Below are 20820 nucleotides of genomic sequence, written 5' to 3'. Positions count from 1 at the left end.
TGTGAGTATAGGTGAGATCCCCACCTTGTGGAGATCAGAGGAACTGCAGCCCCGAGATCCATCCCATAATCCCCCTTCCTGTATAATATGTACCTTACAGGGATACTACGGGAGATGAAACATTACTGAATAAAGGAAGAAGAAATAAATGTAACTCTTATGTAACCAACTGTTCAACAAACATCTCTTATTACATATAGAAAAGTCTTACAAACACAGAACACAAAATACAAATGTATAGCTAATGAGAGCGATCCCGCCAAACCTGATCCTTCTGGGGGGACAATGCAAAAATATATATCAATCCACTCATAATGACATCATCTTCTGGGAGTGTCTGCACATCCATCCATTTCATACACATTTCATGTCTCAGCAGATCTCCTGCAGCCTATTAGCTCCCATTTCACTCTCTATGTCTCAGCGGATCTCGTGCAGCCTATTAGCTCCCATGTCCCTCTCTATGTCTCAGCGGATCTCCCGCAGCCTATTAGCACCCATTTCCCTCTCTATGTCTCAGCGGATCTCCTGCAGCCTATTAGCTCCCATTTTCCTCTCTATGTCTCAGCGGACCTCCTGCAGCCTATTAGCTCCCATTTCCCTCTCTATGTCTCAGCAGATCTCCTGCAGCCTATTAGCTCTCATTTCCCTCTTTATGTCTCAGCAGATCTCCTGCAGCCTATTAGCGCCCATTTCCCTCTCTATGTCTCAGCAGATCTCCTGCAGCCTGACTGCTCGGGGGAGGGATTTTGGCTCCTCTGATTTTGCAGTAAATGTGATTGCATTAGTCCCGTTGATTTTCGTATTTCCATGTAATAAAAGGTGTCACAAGATGCCGGGTTCCCCTTTCTCTCCTCCCTGAGTGTGTATTTAGAGGCGGAGCTCCTGCTGGAATGGCGGTCGGAGGCGGAGTCTAGGAGGGAGACTGACAGAACCCGCAGCAGACTTGCAGGAGTGAGCGAGGAGGATCCGGTTCCTTTACCATCGGAGATGAGGAGAGTGTGAAGGATGTTTGTGACTCTGGGAGCTGAAAAGCTGGGAGTCCTATTGGTGTGGTGAGGGGGAAGCACTACTAGGGGGCGCCCTCACCATCCCGTGTACAAGAGGTGGAAGAAGGCGGGGCTACACTACAGCTGACACAGTTTGGAGGGAGGAGCACTTTCACACCTTATCAACTTTTCACTGATTGGTGGATTTTTGGAGTATAATAAGTGGATTGAAGTAGATGCAAAGTGGAAGCGGTGGACTTGCAGAGGTCTCCATGGATTTGCACAGGATTTGAGATGATTTCCTATAGCAGCAAATCTGATGAGATGAATGAAGTGGGTGTAAAGTGGAAGCAGTGGATGTGCAGGGAGCAGCATCTTGAGCACAAAGCACTTTATGTTGTGGATGGATTTGCACACGGTTCAGTTTCCTTCATTTATTGATAAACCCCATAAGACCAATGAAGTGGGTGTAAAGTGGAAGCAGTGGATGTGCAGAGAATAGGATTTGGAGCCCCGAGCTCTTTATCTCTGAATGTCTCCACATATTTGTAGTGTATTTGTGATGATTTCTGTGCACACACAATAGGACAGCGCTGTGACACATAATGCTCTTCTAGATGACAGGGAATCCTTCCCTTTGTTACAGCAGCAGTCCGCTAGAAGGTTTTTGTAGGTTTGGAGTTGTTACACATAGCGCGGGTTTTATCCATTTATAGTGATGACATCATTGCCCAAATCTGGGGGTCACCAGCCATTTCCACCCTTTACTCCCAGCTGGGGGGCTTTGTATCCATATACCAGATGTTCTACAGGACTAAATCTGCAATCAATGTTACTGCAAAATCAAAGGGGCCAAAACCCCTCCCCCGAGGAGTCATATATTTCTGTCCCCCTTGGTGGGAGTGGAGGTGACCCCTCTATAAGGATCTACAGTCCATACACACCCAGCACAAGGCCGGGGTCACACTACCAGACGCTTCTCGGGGCTGCAGTTCCTCTGAGCTCCACAAAGTGGGGATCTCACTTCTACCCAGACAGGAAGTCTCTATGGAAGACAGGAAGTGATGTCAGGTACAGACAGGAAGTGATGTCAGGTATAGACAGGAAGTGATGTCAGGTACAGACAGGAAGTCTCTATGGAAGACAGACAGGAAGTGATGTCAGATACAGACAGGAAGTGATATCAGGTACAGACAGGAAGTTCCAGGGGAAACATGAGTAAGTAGGAAGCAGAGAGGAGACATTCCTGGATCTGGCAGCAAAGGAGGTAATACTGAGATTAATTCCTTCAGGGGGAGGAGTTGATGATAATATATCTTGCTCCCAAAGCTGGCCTACATGGTTTAGAAGGACACAAGGATCTCTACAAGGACGTCATGATGGACAATCAGCCGCCCCTCACATCACCGGGTAAGAGGAGACTTTATTGTAAAGGAGAGAGCAGTACGGAGGATCCACCTAGATCCCCCATCATCTGATAAACACATAGAAACAATGGATTCAGTCAGTGTGTGTGTTTCCTACAGATGGATCCAGTCATGGGAACCCACCAGAGAGATGTCCCCGTCCTCTGTATTCCCGGGATTCCACACAGGAAGGTCACACCATCCCTCACCATCATCAGGTAGATGATGACAATTATTGGTAGTTGTGATTTATACACAGCATGTTTGTTACAATGAATGTTTTATTATATCTTTCAGAGTGGAATCCTCGGGGATGATAATATTGATGTTAAAGAAGAGTATAAAGAGGAGGATGAGGAGTATGGAGTGATGGAGGAGTTTTCAGAAGGACACAAGGATATGATGGAGCCACCTAATACCAGGAACCCACCAGAGAGATGTCCCCGTCCTCTGTATTCCCGGGATTCCACACAGGAAGGTCACACCATCCCTCACTATTACAAGGTTGGTGGGATGGAGAATCTAGAACATGAATTCATAGAGATGAAGTGTGGATTTTGTGTGTGAGCTTTTATTTTACATGTGATATTTTCTCTACTTTTCTTGGTTTAGGGTGAAGATCCGATAGATATAAAAGTTGAGGTAAAATCAGAAGAAGAAGAAGCGTATGTGAGGGATGATCAGCAGTCTATGGAGGAGGATGGAATAACGGGGACATTTATAGAGGAGGACACTCCTACAGAGATCAGCACAGGTGGGTCATGAACACTAAATCCATTCCTCCACCCATACTGCTCACTGATTGGTCCAGAGTAGGGCGGGGACTGGGTGATATCAGCCTGTAATCCCCTGGTCACTTTCCTGAGCTGTGTTCCCCGTCCTGTATTCCTGGATTTCTCTCGGATAATCTTCCTTCTCTGTGCTGCAGACACAATTTATGTATCTAGACTGGATTTATGGAGGTTCTGGGGTTCAGCTGGCAGGAAAATGTTGATCTCCTTCATAGGCATTCTATGACCTAGGTACCTGGGGAATGTACCTGAGGTCTTCTTCCCCATATCCTGGATTTAAAAGGCTCTGTGACAGAGCAATTCTCCCAGGGTTACTTTGTTGTCTGCTGGCTGTTGCGGGTGGAGGGATATGTCTGTATAGTCTCAGTCCCAAGTCACTGAGTGCAGTCTCAGGAGATGGGAGGCAGCGGTGTGGGACCTCTGCAACTTGTAAAAATGTAAACTGCCACTGATTACTAATATACTCTATGCACTATATACTCTGTTGTACATTACATACTCCTGACCCCTGCACTATATACTCTATGTTGTACATTACATACTCCTGACCCCTGCACTATATACTCCATGTTGTACATTACATTCTCCTGACCCCTGCACTATATACTCTATGTTGTACATTACATACTCCTGACCCCTGCACTATATACTCTGTTGTACATTACATACTCCTGACCCCTGCACTATATACTCTATGTTGTACATTACATACTCCTGACCCCTGCACTATATACTCTATGTTGTACATTACATTCTCCTGACCCCTGCACTATATACTCTATGTTGTACATTACATACTCCTGACCCCTGCACTATATACTCTATGTTGTACATTACATACTCCTGACCCCTGCACTATATACTCTATGTTGTACATTACATACTCCTGACCCCTGCACTATATACTCTATGTTGTACATTACATAGTCCTGACCCCTGCCCTATATACTCTATGTTGTACATTACATACTCCTGACCCCTGCACTATATACTATATGTTGTACATTACATACTCCTGACCCCTGCACTATATACTCTATGTTGTACATTACATACTCCTGATCCCTGCACTATATACTCTATGTTGTACATTACATACTCCTGACCCCTGCACTATATTCTCTATGTTGTACATTATATACTCCTGACCCCTGCACTATATTCTCTATGTTGTACATTATATACTCCTGACCCCTGCACTATATATTCTATATTGTACATTACGTCATTCTGATACTATATAGTCATATCTGCTGTATCTTATACAATATATTGTACATTCCATAGTCCTGACTTCTCTCCACCCTCTGCTACAGTATCTCCCAGAAGTGAGCCCCCCTCACATTTGTGTCAATATTTGATTCTCTCTTTTCATGTGACAACACTGAAGAAATGACACTTTGCTACAATGTGACGTAGTCAGTGTACAGCTTGTATAACATGGAAATTTGCTGTCCCCTCAAAATAACTCAACACAGCCATTAATATCTAAACTGCTGGCAAACAAAGTGTGCCCACTCCTAGGTAAAAATGTCCAAATTGGGCCGAAAGTGTCAATATTTTGTGCCATTATTTTCCAGCACTGCCTTCACCCTCTTGGGCATGGAGGTCACCAGAGCTTCACAGGTTGCCATTGGAGTCCTCTTCCACTCCTCCATGACGACATCACTGAGCTGGTGGAGTTGCTCTCTTCCACCTTCCATTTGAGGATGCCCCACAGATGCTCAATAGGGTTCAGGTCTGGAGACATGCTTGGCCAGTCCATCACCTTTACCCTCAGCTTCTTTAGCAAGGCAGTGGTGGTCTTGGAGGTGTGTTTGGGGTCGTTATAATGTTGGAATACTGCCCTGCAGTCCAGACTCTGAAGGGAGGGGATCATGCTCTGCTTCAGTATGTCACAGTACATGTTGGCATTCATGGTTCCCTCAATGAACTGTAGCCCCCCAGTGCCGGCAGCACTCATGCAGCCCCAGACCATGACACTCCCACCACCATGCTTGACTGTAGGCAAGACACGGTGGTCTTTGTACTCCTCACCTGGTTGCCACCACACACGCCTGACACCATCTGAACCGAATCAGTTGATGTTGGTGTCATCAGACCACAGGAGACGGTTCCAGTAATCCATGTCCTTAGTCTGCATGTCTTCAGCAAACTGTTTGTGGGCTTCCTTGTGCATCATCTTTAGAAGAGGCTTCCTTCTGGGATGACAGCCATGAAGACCAATGTGATACATTGTGCGACGTATGGTCTGAGCACTGACAGGCTGACCCCCCCCCCCCCCTTCAACCTCTTCAGCAATGCTGGCAGCACTCATACGTCTATTTCCCAAAGACAACCTCTGGATATGATGCTGAGTACGTGCACGCAACTTCTTTGGTCAACCATGGCGAGGCCTGTTCTGAGTGGAACCTGTCCTGTTAAACCGCTGTATGGTCTTGGTCACCGTGCTGCAGCTCAGTTTCATGGTCTTGGCAATCTTCTTATAGCCTCGGCCATCTTTATGTAGAGCAACAATTCTTTTTTTCAGATACTCAGAGATTTCTTAGCCATGAGGTGCCATGCTGAACTTCCAGTGACCAGTATGAGAGAGTGAGAGCGATAACAACAAATTTAACACACCTGCCCAAGAGGGTTAAGGCAGTGCTTGAAAATAATGGTGGCCATGCAAAATATTGACACTTTCGGCACAATTTGGACATTTTTACTTAGGAGTGGGCACACTTTTTTTGCCAGTGGTTTAGACATTAATGGCTGCATTGAGTTATTTTGAGGGGACAGCAAATTTATATGTTATACAAGCTGTACACTGACTACGTCACATTGTAGCAAAGTTTTTTTCAGTGTTGTCACATGAAAAGAGAAGATGGCGATGAGTAATAGAGGGGGTGGGGACCCTCGTCCTATAATCCCCTCATCGCTGTCCCTCCTATAAAAGACAGTTCTGGTTGTTTCCTCACTCTCTGACTAAGGTCCATGAATAAAGAAATGACCTGGTAGGAGATCAGAGGAGCCATTTCCTAGTTCCCTTGAGGGTGGAATTGTAAGCTCCTCAGAGACCAAGCTGCCTGATGTGGGCGGAGTCCTGGTTTGGGGGAACCAATCAGCTCCTGTCTAGTAATCCTCTTTGTCTTTGTATTTTAGTCCATGGCCGGGAGATGAGGAAAACCTCAGAGGATTGTCTCACTTTGTCTCCAGACTGGAAAGTAGAAGATGAGGACATCACACAGTATAGTCCAGGAGAAAACCCGGCTCCCTCCAATGTCCATCCGGCACCACCCAGTGAAGATGGACCATCGGATTCCTCGTATCCTGAGGAACCTCAGACTGTGCAGGACCGGGTCGGTCTTCCAACAGAGAAGAGGTTTTCCTGTACTGAGTGCGGGAAGGGTTTCTGTTTTAAATCACATCTTAACATGCACAAAAGATCTCACACAGGTGAGAAGCCATTTTCCTGTCTTGAGTGCGGGAAATGTTTTTCATTAAAGACCAATCTTCAAATACATCAGAGATCTCACACAGGAGAGAAGCCATATACCTGTCCTGAGTGTGGGAAATGTTTTTCTGGTAAGTCCAATTTTTACAGACATCAGAGATCTCACACAGGGGAGAAGCCGTTTTCTTGCCCTGAGTGCGGGAAATGTTTTTCATTAAAGACCAATCTTCAAATCCATCAGAGGTCTCACACAGGGGAGAAGCCATATTCATGTCCTGAGTGCAAGAAATGCTTTTCACAGAAATCTGATCTTTACACACATCAGAGATCTCACACGGGGGAGAAGCCTTACTCCTGTCCTGAATGTGGAAAATGTTTTTCAGAAAAGTCTAGTCTTCACAAACATCGGAGATCTCACACAGGAGAGAAGCCGTATTCCTGTCCTGAGTGTGGGAATAGTTTTTCAAGAAAGTCCAATCTTTACATACATCAGAGATCTCACACAGGAGAGAAGCCATATTCCTGTCTTGAGTGCGGGAAATGTTTTTCAAGGAAATCACATCTTCACAGACATCAGAGATTGCACACAGAGGAAAAGCCACTTTCCTGTCCTGAGTGCGGGAAATTTTTTTCAAGGAAATCACATCTTTACAAGCATCAGAAGTCTCACACGGGAGAGAAGCCACTTTCCTGTCTTGGATGAGGGAAATGTTCCTCACTGAAGTCCTGTCCTCCTGTACATCGGGGGTCCCACACAACTCTGGAGGTGTATTAGTGCCTTGAGTGTGGGAAATGTCTTCTAGATGAATGTTGCTGGACATCCCAGCTCTCATGTGGGGAAGATGCACACCCTGATATACACCTCAGATATACTCCATGGCTGATCTTCATCATGGAAGAAACAGTTCATAAGGAGATCAGAGGTCACCAAAGACATGGATGAAGGTGTGGGACCGGGTTAGCCATTTTTCAGTGTAATCTTTCACAAATTCTTAGAGGTCTATGTTTATAAAATGAGTGGAATAAATATGAAATGTGTTTGCTCAGCTCAGCACATATTGTCCGTATTTTATTTCATATAGTGGTTTCCTATGACCATCTAGTGCAGGGCTGTCAGACTCTGTCACTGTGGGCACACCAAAATTGTTGGTCATTGATAACAGTAGAAAAATAAAAATGGAGTCATTGCCTTTCATTGGCTGAGTACATTTTGTGGTGAGAGATTTCATAACTATTTAGAGATCTATTTAAGAAATCTTAGTTGAATGAATGTGACGATCCTTCCCCCAGCTGTGATGAGTTTTGGCCATTGTTAGGATAGATCGGTTTCATGCCGGCACCCTCCATACAATCACGCCGGATACAAAGTACTCTGGGAATAATGCAATTCAGACACTGAGGTGTGAAACGCAGAATTCAAAGTCTTTATTGTTTGAGGTGAAATCCAGAAATAACAATGGAAACCCACGAGTAAAGGACTCACTGGAAGAGAAGTCCTCAAGAGAACAGAGCTGCGGCTTGAAACACAATTTGTAGTGAAATTGGCATGACAACAATAGAAAGCTGACATTGCCCTCCACCCAGCACAATAAAATCATGACAACGTTGCCATACAGAGAGACACCCACCTAGGCACCCGGGTCCACGCCACACGCACACATACAGCACTAAGATTGGCCAATATAATGAGGGAATGTGAAACCCAAAGAGGGTCATTCCACATCAAACATAGAAATCAAGGGAGATCAAAAATAATAAAAAAAAATTGGAAGTAGAGTAATCACAGAAGGCAGTGGAGCCAAATGTAGATTGTGGCAGGATCAAAAAACTTCAACACAATAAAACAGACTCAGGCAGTCCTTGTGTAGGTGTATATGAATCCCGGTATATCCATAGAAGGCAGTCCAGAACACTCACATGTGTGAAAGATAATTGTAAGGATAGGAATACAGCCCGTTGCTCCTATAAACCAAGTAGATGGACCCCCAATAGAGGGAAATGATAAAACAACCGGAAGCAATATATAGAAATGGGGAGACAAACGGTTATCATTTACTAGACCACATGGATCAATCCCTTGATGGTTGTTGAGGCCATAGATGCATGACAGACCCATATACTTCCCATAGAGGACAGTCCACTAAATCATCCTTGATTGGAGATGTAAATGGCCATAATCTCAGTATGATTGGCAGTATCCAGGATACAATAGATGGGGGGTGAGCTGTTGTACAGATCTGTAATGAATCGCTTTCCTGCCATAAGGATAAATACATCCAATAAGTAACTCAGCAATTTGCTATTGTGGGGAATGTTCCCAATATATTGATGCCTTAATGTGAAAACAATGTCCGCTCAGCCAACCATATACCGACATCTATGGTGATCTTGACTTGCTGCAACATGAGAGCTGCAGGAGCATGCCATGTGGTTGTCCAGGGATGGAGAGTCTGTCAGATGGTCCGGTGTGGTCAGATTGTAGAGCCGCCAAGGAGGACTGGATGGCGAGGAAGTGAGCGTTACAACGCTGTGATGTCAATGCATTTCACCCATTGAGTCACGTGAGCTTATTCAGGATGTAGCGGCCATATTGTTGAAGACATTTATAGGGGACACAGTCGTCACACAGGAAAAATGGCCACTACAGAAAAGTCATTCCAGCAATGCAAAAATGCTACAAATCATCATATAATTAAAACAAAAAGAGGGGATTCAAATATACATAACGGGGCAAACATTCCCATACATAGGGGCAACTAGAACCCCATATAAAGTACAGTATGTGCCATAGTGAGCCAGAGGAACCAAATGGCCAAACAGGAAAGAGATAGGAATAGTCAGCATATATAACCGATTGTTAACAAATGGGAGTTATAGCAGTGAGTAGGGGGCAAAAAGGACAGTTATGGGTCAAGAAAGACCTGTAAACTGAATTCAGTATTTAAGCCACTAGGTGCTGGGATCCAATTTTAAAGAGCAATTCCTTCTCCTTACGTAAAAGAATTGTATCAAAGTCACCCCTACAATTGGGCAAATTGAGTGCATAAATGGCCTTCACATGCAAACCAACAGGAGATGAATTGTGGAATTTAGCAAAATGTTCAGCTATTGGAGTTCGATCATGTTTATTACAAATGCATCCTAAATGTTCACCTACAGGAGTTCGATCATGTTTATTACAAATGTGTCGTAAATGTTCACCTACAGGAGTTTGATCACGTTTATTACAAATGCTTCCTAAATGTTCACCTACAGGAGTTCGATCATGTTTATTACAAATGTGTCCTAAATGTTCACCTACAGGAGTTCGATCATGTTTATTACAAATGCTTCCTAAATGTTCACCTACAGGAGTTCGATCATGTTTATTACAAATGCATCCTAAATGTTCACCTACAGGAGTTCAATCGTGTTTATTATAAATGCTTCCTAAATGTTCACCTACAGGAGTTCGATCGTGTTTATTACAAATGCATCCTAAATGTTCACCTACAGGAGTTCGATCGTGTTTATTACAAATGTGTCGTAAATGTTCACCTACAGGAGTTCGCTCATGTTTGCTACAAATGCATCCTAAATGTTCACCTACAGGAGTTTGATCGTGTTTATTACAAATGCGTCCTAAATGTTCACCTACAGGAGTTTGATCGTGTTTATTACAAATGCATCCTAAATGTTCACCTACAGGAGTTCGATCATGTTTATTATAAATGCTTCCTAAATGTTCACCTACAGGAGTTCGATCGTGTTTATTACAAATGCATCCTAAATGTTCACCTACAGGAGTTCGATCATGTTTATTACAAATGCATCCTAAATGTTCACCTACAGGAGTTCGATCATGTTTATTATAAATGCATCCTAAATGTTCACCTACAGGAGTTCGATCATGTTTATTATAAATGCTTCCTAAATGTTCACCTACAGGAGTTCGATCATGTTTATTACAAATGCATCCTAAATGTTCACCTACAGGAGTTCGATCATGTTTATTACAAATGTGTCGTAAATGTTCACCTACAGGAGTTCGATCATGTTTATTACAAATGCATCCTAAATGTTCACCTACAGGAGTTCGATCATGTTTATTACAAATGTGTCGTAAATGTTCACCTACAGGAGTTCGATCATGTTTATTACAAATGCATCCTAAATGTTCACCTACAGGAGTTCGATCGTGTTTATTACAAATGCTTCCTAAATGTTCACCTACATGAGTTTGATCGTGTTTATTACAAATGCATCCTAAATGTTCACCTACAGGAATTCGATCATGTTTATTACAAATGCGTCCTAAATGTTCACCTACAGGAGTTCGATCATGTTTATTACAAATGCATCCTAAATGTTCACCTACAGGAGTTCGATCGTGTTTATTACAAATGCGTCCTAAATGTTCACCTACAGGAGTTCGATCATGTTTATTACAAATGCGTCCTAAATGTTCACCTATACGTACACGTGATTGCCGTTTTGTTTTTCCAATGTATATTTTGTCACAAGGACACTGGAGCATGTATTTCACACGTGTGGTGGCACAGTTCATGAATTGTTTGATATGATAAACCTTCTGTCTGTTGACAGCAGTAAATGTGTCTGTCCGTTCAACATACCTGCATATACTACATCATCCACACAGATACATTCCGATGAGTGGAGCTAAATCTGTTAGCCAATTGTTTGTTGGTGTGAATTCGGATTTAACTAGATTGTCCCTCAGGTTCATTGCTCGCTTAGTGACCATAAGGGGTCTAGGGCCTACAATCTGAGATAATTCAGGGGACTGAGTAAGGATGTGCCAATGCTTAGTAAGAATTTCCCGTACCGCCTCCAACTGGATCCCAAACCGGGTAATAATACGCACAGAAGACAGATCATGAGAGACAGAATTGTCAGTACATGTATGTAATAACTTCCCACTTACATTTAGAGGCTTTCACTTTGGATTGTCTAAGAGTACTATGTTGATACCCCCTTTCCTGAAATCTGTTATAGAGGCCATCTGCTTCTTGTTCATAGTCGTCACCACAGGTACTATTTCTGCAAATACACAGACATTGTCCAGTGGGGATACCCCGGATCAGAGAATGTGGATGGGGACTAGAGGTGAGGAGCAAGGAGTTGACAGCTGTAGATTTCCTATATGTTTTAGTATGGAGGGCATCACCCTCAATCCATACTGACAGATCAAGGAACGAGGTTCCCTATAGTTAAAGGTATAGGTGAGTTTGATATTATGATTGTTATTATTGAGTTCAGACAAAAACACATGAAGCGTCGACTCAGTGCCTTCCCATAGCATGAGGACATCATCGATGTACAGGGGGGGTGAATAAACAATTTGTTCCTCCCACCAGCCAAGGTGCAAGCACGCATACGCAGGTGTCCAGGGGGCTCCCATTGAAGTCCCACAAATTTGATGGTATGATGTACCTAGAAATTGTAAAATGTTTTGATTTAAGCCAAACTCTAGCAGTTCAATAAGGAATTCATTCTGAGCTCCCATCATTGGGTAGCTTTTATCTAGGAAATTGGCTACAGCTCTAATCCCCCAATCATGGGGGATAGAGGTATAGAGAGACTCTACATCAATACCCACCAAAAGTGTACCTGGCTGTACCTGAATCTGAGCAATCTTTGACAGTACATCTTGTGTGTCCTGAACATATGAAGGAAGTGCCATCACCATATCCTTAATAAGGACATCAATGTATTTTCCAATTCACCCAGAAAGGTCTACCTGAGGTCACTATAGGAAGGAAGACAGGAAGGAACTGGTTCCAACCTGTATATTACCCCTATATTACAGGATAGGGATCAGGAGGCTATGGACAATCTCATTTCATTGATGGAGGATGTAACCTCCGAGTCCTATACTGAGGAGGATCCTTGCAATTTGGGGTTAAGACAGGCTTGTCTACCTATAAAATCTACTAAAATACCCCAGATCCAGAAACATCGATGGCTGGGAGTATTCCTTGATCTGGTTCATCATGACTTGGCACAGCTTGATTGGAGACCAAGTGATGTTGATAACCTTTCACAGCATGAGAGACAGGCACTCAGGGAACTTAAGGAAGCACCCAACCTTGTGACAAAGGTGGTAATGTGGTGTTCATGTCTACGGATGATTATGAATGTGAGATCAAAAGGCAGCTTCAAGATACTTCTACATACAGTAAACTAGAGAGGAATCCTTTTCCCAGGGTGGTCTCGCTCCTTAATCATGAACTATCCCTGGCATGTGAGGTGGGCCTTATCACCAAGAAGGAATACAGTTATCTACATGTGGAGGATTATAACATCCCCACTATCTACATTATCCCCAAGGTACATAAGAGGTTGGTTATTCCACCAGGGAGGCCCATCATCTCAGCCATTAAAGGACCCTTGGAGTGAATTGGAAAATACATTGATGCCCTTATTAAGGATTATTAATAATAAAGTAATTATTTCTAAGGTCTCTGGGTTTCTTAAAGATCAAGCTCGGCTTCTGTGGAAGTGAGTGACCCAGGGCAGGATCAGTTTTGAAAATGTTCCAACTTTTGGAAAGAATCTGTTTGATGGCCCAGGATCTATTATTAAATCTCGTACAGAACCATACTGAATCTCATACCTTAGAAGTATCCTAGCTCCCAGTAGGCTACTCAAGACTATGAGCCTCCCTAAATCTGTTCCAGGCCCATGGTCTGGTCTCTTTGACCAAAAAGGGAATTATAGATGTGGTGTCTCCAACTGTGGCACCTGCGAGATCACTTGGGATCATTAAATGTAGTACTTCTTTTGTTGTGTATGGCTTTTTTGCCCATGCGGCTTACTCTATACAGGCTGTACTTCCTGTCCTTTGAGAATTCACATCAGTGAAATAAAAGCAGTATCAAAAAATGGTAAAAAAAAATGCTCTGTCCCCCATCATTTTAAAGACGTCCCCCAAGGTAGTTACTGTGGTATCAGAGTCTTTGGGGTGGAGGCCATACCGAAAGATCTGGACAATGGCAGGAGACACCAAAGACTCTGCAGCACAGAGAGCTCTTGGATTTTTACACTAGATACTTTATCCCCAAAAGGTTTGAATGATGATCTTGAAACACATGCCTTGATATAGTCCATGAAAAGTCTCCATCTGTTTTAAACAGGAGTTACATCACATGAAATCTACCCATTCTTTTCATGAACAATTTATCTCCAGCCCAATGTCTTTTCTTATTTCTTTATTCATTTATCCCCAAAATTCATAGAGGCCTGGAAGGTTCTCGGTTTTTGGTCTTTTATTCATTTTTATCATTCATCATTTATTATGATTCATCATAAATTCATTAATTAATTATTTAATTAATTTATTATTATTATGGTCTTCCTGTTTTATTTTTGTCTTTATTTTTCATATTTACTGTATATACTAGTTTCTGTTTCATTCCCTTCTATTCATTCATTCATTTTTATTTATTCAGTCATTAACTATCATTTATTCAATTTTTATATATATATATATATATATATATATATATTTATATATTTATCATTATTTTAAATATTTTCCAATATTTTTCATTATCGTTATTCATCAATTCAATTTATCAGTGTTGTGGTCCATCAATTGTTAGTTAATCATTTATTTTATTTTTTAAGTTATTTGCATAATTTCCCCCTTTTTTCCTTCCTCCTTTGGATCATAATCCATAAACTCTTCCATCTAGTGCAAGGTGGACGCTGTGCCCCTCCATCGATTGTGTTGTGGGATGATAGCGTTGGTTCCTGGGCTCTCCGTCCCGCAAGTGACGACGCAGTGAGCAGTAGACTGTGGCTGTGTGCAGCCGCCCTCCGTCTGTTCGGATGTACATATGGGCGGTTTCAGCGGCTTCTCGGTTGCACCTCCTGTGATATACCCTCCAGTGACAAGTAAAGATGGCGGCTGGAACGCATTGAGCAGGCACCCATTAGTGGTTACATACCGGCGTGCATTCCACCGCCATCTGAGCAGCCTCTGCTCTTGATTGATTGTTTGAAGTTCCTCTCTCCACTGCCATTGTTACAATTCTGACACATCGAACACAATACTTCCTCATAATATTCCTCTAAACCCGTCTGATCACTTGGAAAGAGTTCTGAAGAGTTGCTGAAGCATTTTACGATCTCTAATAACATGGATTTAATGCAAATCACTCAGCAAAAGATCCATATGCTCTGATCACAATGTACAGGTAAAGCTGAATCATGGATTTATTACTATTTGTATTCATACTTTTATTATTCATTTCAGTGATCAACATCATTATTTTATAGCAGTCATGTACTGGGCATTATATATTATATATACATGTTTTATATATATATACACACAAACACACATATACAGTATACACAGTTGTGCTCACAAGTTTACATACCCTGGCAGAAATCATGACATTTGGTATTGATACAGAAAATATGACTGATCTGCCAAAAAACTGTCTTTTATTTAGGGATAGTGATCATATGAAGCCATTTATAATCACAGAGTTGTTTGGCTCCTTTTTAAAGCATAATGATAACAGAAATCACCCAAATGGCTCGGATCAGAAGTCCCCACCCCCGGATCAGAGGTTTCCCTCCCCCTTTAGAATGTTGGGCCTTGGTACAGACACACAAGGTGACACACACGGGTTAAAATGGCAATTAGAGACTAAAATCCACATCTGTGGCTTTTTAATTTGCAAATAGTGTCTGTGTATAAATAGTCAATGAGTTTGTTAGCTCTTATGTGGAAGCACTGAGCAAGCTAGATACTGAGCCATGGGGATCAGAAAAGAACTGTCAAAAGTCCTGCGTAACAAGGTAATGGATCTTTATAAAGATGGAAAAGGACATAAAAAGATGTCCAAAGCCTTGAATATGCCAGTCATCATTTCCGCTAAGAAGTAGAAAATTCAGGTACCTCTTGATACCAAGCCAAGGTCAGTTAGACCAAGAAAGATTGCAGCCACAACTGCCAGAAGAATTGTTCGGGATACAAAGGGAAACCCACAGGCAACCTCAAGAAAATGGGTCTCCAAGTGTGTCCTCCTGAGAAGCTGTCTGTGGTGGAGGTGAGGGCTGCTGCAGTGGTGGGCTGCTGTGTGTTGTGACTTTTTGTACCAGCACCATCTTGGCTGGAGGAGTTCGCTGCAGAAGAGGGGACTGGCGGTCTGACTGAGGTTCCTGTGTGGGCTTCTTTTTCACCATTAGCACCGACTGTACATCTTGTGTTCCCCCAGCTAGTGCTGCTGTTTCCAGGACCCCTCCTCTGCCCCACTTGCTTCATTTATCTCGGATGGTGGAGGACATGCAGAGCGCGGTCAGCACATAACCTGTCCCGGTCCAGCGCATGCGCACTGCGGGTTCAAAGACATTTTCTAGCAAAAATACTGATTGCTACATGGAAACAAAGTGTCAGAAATGGCTTGGGGGGGTCGATGTGATATTCCTGATCTTTGCCGGCTGTCCCATGTCCTGGTATGAAGACGTCTCCTGTTTTTTATTTACATATATATTATAGGTACTTATATAGCGCCCTCAATTTACACAGCACTTTATATATATATTGTACATTCACATCAGTCCCTAACCCTCAAGGGGCGTACAATCTAAGGTCCCTAACCCTCAAGGGGCGTACAATCTAAAGTTCTCTCTGTATTGCTTCCTTTGTGTGAGATCCCCGGTGATCCTGCCAGTCCCTCTGCTTCCCTGTCACTATCGTAGTCAGTTCTCCATCCATGCTGAAAACAAAGCCTGCTCTCCTCCAATAATAAGACTTGTCCTGACACCCCCCTGCTCAGCCAGCCATTCACTGGGAAGACCAGTAAACAGAAGTCAATTGTGCTGTTGTTTCTCCTTCCCATATACAGCTGAGAACAGAGGGAATGTGATCACTTATAAAAAGGGGAAAATGTATTTCTAATGTGTTTCTATCTATACACAAACGCTTTGCCTTTCTTTTTATGTTTACCAGATCTGATTGTATTACAAGGTGAAGACTTACATACAGATCACCTTCTATCCTTCCATGTCTACTGTAGTCAGAAGTGTATTAGTATGAATCCATGCCTGAAGAAGGAGAGTAAGGGGTCTGCTGATAGAAATTAATTGGACAAATGTGACACAAATTCATGGAGCCCTTACAGATTCTGGCTGTAATGTAACACATTGATTTCCTATGACCGTCAGCTCCATCTAGTGACCATAATGAGGTATTATTCATGAAATACCTCAATCAGTAAAAGTAGTGCAATACTGCATTATGGCCACTAGGTAGAGCCAAGAAAATTAGAGTATGAAATAAAATATGGCCAATATTCATCACAGCTGGATGAACGCCGGTCACATTCGTTCAACTCATTCTTTTTTTAAACCAACCTCCAAGTGTTTGTGAAATCTCCCACCACAAAATGTTCTCAGCCAATGACAGGTCAGGACATTTTTATTCTCCTCATGATATGTATGGCCAACCCGGTCCCACACTTCATCCATGTCTTTGGGGACCTCTCATCTCCTTTTGAACTGTTCCTTCCATGATGAAGATTAGCCATGGAGTATATCTGAGGTGTATATCAGGGTGTGCTTCTTCCCCACATGAGAGCTGGGATGTCCAGCAACATTCATCTAGAAGATATTTCCCACACTCAAGGCACTAATACACCTCCAGGGTTGTGTGGGACCCCTGATGTACAGGAAGACAGGACTTCAGTGAGGAACATTTCCCTCACTCAGGATAGGAAAGTGGCTTCTCCCTCGTGTGACATCTTTGATGGTTGTAAAGACTGGACCTTCGTGAAAAACATTTCCCGCACTCAGGACAGGAATATGGCTTCTCTCCTGTGTGGGATCTGTGATGTGTGTAAAGATGGGACTTGTGTGGAAAACATTTCCCACACTCAGGGCAGGAAAACGGCTTCTCTCCCGTGTGAGATCTCTGATGTGTGTCAAGATTGGACTTCTGTGAAAAACATTTCCCACACTCAGCACAGGAATATGGCTTCTCCCCCGTATGAGATCTCTGATGTCTGTAAAGATCAGACTTCTGTAGAAAACATTTCTCACACTCAAGACAGGAATATATTTTCCCACCTGTGTGGGATCCCTGATGTCTGTAAAGATTGGACTTCACTGAAAAACATTTCCCGCACTCAGGACAGGAATATGGCTTCTCCCCTGTGTGAGATCTTTTATGCACATTAAGTTTGGATTTAGAATGGAACCTCTTCCCGCACTCAGGACAGGAGAAGCTCTTCCCTGTTGGAAGGCCGGCCCGGTCCCGCACAGTCTGAGGTTCCTTAGGATACGAGGAATCCGATGGTCCATCTACACTGGGTGGTGCCGGATGGACATTGGAGGGAGCCGGGTTTTCTCCTGGACTATACTGTGTGATGTCCTTATCTTCTACTTTCCAGTCTGGAGACAAAGTGAGACAATCCTCGGAGGTTTTCCTCATCTCCCGGCCATGGACTAAAATACAAAGACAAAGAGGATTACTAGACAGGAGCGGATTGGTTCCCCCAAACCAGGACTCCGCCCACATCAGGCAGCTTGGTCTCTGAGGAGCTTACAATTCCACCCTCAAGGGAACTAGGAAATGGCTCCTCTGATCTCCTACCAGGTCATTTCTTTATTCATGGACCTTAGTCAGAGAGTGAGGAAACAACCAGAACTGTCTTTTATAGGAGGGACAGTGATGAGGGGATTATAGGACGAGGGGCCCCACCCCCTCTATCACTCATCGCCATCTTCCCAACACAAGAAGTACTGCACTTCCTTATTTACTCCATGATTTAGTTATGAAGAACAGCGGGGCTGAGCCCCACCAGAGGTCAGAGAGTGAGGATGGGGGGAGAACAACCAAGATGAAGACTGGACTGATCCTGAAGACCACCATCATTGGGGTATTGACTCCTCCCTCATTATCACTTTCTGTTTAAGGGTGCAAAGTTGGAGGATGTTATCACATTATTATCACCATGTAAAAGTCTGTGCTCCAATCACATCATCCCATATAAAATGTCCAGCTGCTAGGAAATGGGGGGAACAAAAAAGAGGTTGAGCAGAGCTTATGAATCAACATTTTTCTGGAAGCTGAACCCCAGAACCTCCATAAATCCAGTCTAGATACATAAATTGTGTCTGCAGCACAGAGAAGGAAGATTATCCGAGAGAAATCCAGGAATACAGGACGGGGAACACAGCTCAGGAAAGTGACCAGGGGATTACAGGCTGATATCACCCAGTCCCCGCCCTACTCTGGACCAATCAGTGAGCAGTATGGGTGGAGGAATGGATTTAGTGTTCATGACCCACCTGTGCTGATCTCTGTAGGAGTGTCCTCCTCTATAAATGTCCCCGTTATTCCATCCTCCTCCATAGACTGCTGATCATCCCTCACATACGCCTCTTCTTCTTCAACCTCAAATTCTCTCAGGTTTCCACTCTGAATATATAATAAAATGACATCAATGGTAACAATGCAGATAATGTACAGATCCTAATGATACTATCAGTGATTGTTCCTCATCTACCTGATGATGGTGAGGGATGGTGTGACCTTCCTGTGTGGAATCCCGGGAATACAGAGGACGGGGACATCTCTCTGGTGGGTTCCCATGACTGGATCCATCTGTAGGAAACACACACACTGACTGAATCCATTGTTTCTATGTGTTTATCAGATGATGGGGGATCTAGGTGGATCCTCCGTACTGCTATCTCCTTTACAATAAAGTCTCCTCTTACCCGGTGATGTGAGGGGCGGCTGATTGTCCATCATGACGTCCTTGTAGAGATCCTTGTGTCCTTCTAAATACTCCCACTCCTCCATGGAGAAATAGACAGTGACACCCTGACACCTTATAGGAACCTGACACACACAATGATACAGTCACCATCCAGACACATCCCTTGTCTGTTACTGGAGAATGTCCCAGAATTCCCGGCACCGCTCACCTCTCCTGTCAGCAGCTCCATCATCTTCTTGGTGACTTCTAGAATCTTCTGCATGTTGTGTCTCTCAGGGTTTAGGGAGTCACATGGAGGCACTGTGATGGTCATATGATCACCTGACTTCAGAAGAGGAAATCTCTGTATTGAGGAACCAATAGGAATATCATGTTAGACTCCCAGAATCCTCCTCACCTCTCCGGTCAGGTCTGTGTATTAATAATAAAGATAGGAGTGATGTCATGTGACCTCCCAGAATCCTCCTCACCTCTCCGGTCAGGTTGGTGTTTTATTAATAGAGATAAGAGTGATGTCATGTGACCTCCCAGAATCCTCCTCACCTCTCCGGTCAGGTCTGTGTTTTATTAATAGAGATGAGAGTGATGTCATGTGACCTCCCAGAATCCTCCTCACCTCTCCGGTCAGGTCTGTGTTTTATTAATAGAGATAAGAGTGATGTCATGTGACCTCCCAGAATCCTCCTCACCTCTCCGGTCAGGTCTGTGTTTTATTAATAGAGATGAGAGTGATGTCATGTGACCTCCCAGAATCCTCCTCACCTCTCCGGTCAGGTCTGTGTTTTATTATTAGAGATGAGAGTGATGTCATGTGACCTCCCAGAATCCTCCTCACCTCTCCGGTCAGCAGGTAGATGATCTCCAGGGTGAGGTTTAGTATCTTCTCAGTCATGTGACTCCGGTCCTCCTCCATCCTCATTGGTGCCATCATGTGATCTATACAGGTCTCCTTGTAGACAGATAACTTTGGGAAATGAAAGTAAGAATGATTTGGATGGTATTGGTCACACAATAATAGGATGTGGATGTGAGGGGGGAATAGGAGGGTTGCTGGACATTTAAAGTGTAACTAAAGACAAACCACTTGTTTCATTTTGGATAGAGTAAGGGAGGGTTATAACCTCTGTCAGTTGTTTTTGCCATCTGTGTCCCATTGGGGATATTTCCCTTCACTTCCTGTCCCATAGCCAAAACAAGTGAGAGGAAATCCCCACCAAAAGTGAGGGAATTCTGGTGTCACCAGAACTAGTTTCCCCATTGGAGGATTTACCCTCTATTAGTGTTCTGATGTCAACCCAAAATTTGGGGCTCTCTTTCACTCTTGGTTATAATGGTCACCGGGACAAATGGGGGCACAAACCGCAATAAAAACTGACAGATGCTCTAATTCCTCTCTAATCTAAACCTAAAAAAAAAAGTTTTACCTTTAGTTATACCTTAAGAATTACCGCCCCCCAC

General features: G+C 43.4%; 2 protein-coding genes across 2 annotated transcripts in view; one reads left to right on the top strand and one right to left on the bottom strand.

Moving 5' to 3' along the window:
• LOC149450574 (uncharacterized) overlaps positions 1-18180 on the bottom strand; it is a 57219-nt gene extending 39039 nt beyond the window's left edge. The window contains exon 1 of the mRNA XM_089691702.1: positions 17358-18180. Within this exon, the coding sequence (XP_089547828.1) occupies positions 17358-18155 (798 nt within the window). The 5' untranslated portion in view covers positions 18156-18180. The remainder of the gene's footprint in view (positions 1-17357) is intronic.
• LOC149450575 (uncharacterized) lies at positions 6233-7817 on the top strand. The gene has a single exon (XM_089691730.1). The coding sequence runs from the start codon at positions 6258-6260 to the stop codon at positions 7323-7325; it is 1068 nt and encodes a 355-aa protein (XP_089547856.1). The 5' UTR covers positions 6233-6257; the 3' UTR covers positions 7326-7817.
• Positions 18181-20820: the final 2640 nt, after the last annotated feature.

This window comes from Staurois parvus, unplaced genomic scaffold (assembly GCF_062004578.1).
Source record: "Staurois parvus isolate SC_StPar_1 unplaced genomic scaffold, SC_StPar_1.0 ptg000570l, whole genome shotgun sequence".
Lineage (NCBI taxonomy): Eukaryota > Metazoa > Chordata > Amphibia > Anura > Ranidae > Staurois > Staurois parvus.
This window is presented reverse-complemented; position numbering and strand designations above follow the sequence as displayed.

Excerpts from the sequence above, each read along its gene's own strand:
- LOC149450575 (XM_089691730.1), top strand. The coding sequence starts at position 6,258 with ATGTGGGCGGAGTCCTGGTTTGGGGGAACCAATCAGCTCCTGTCTAGT.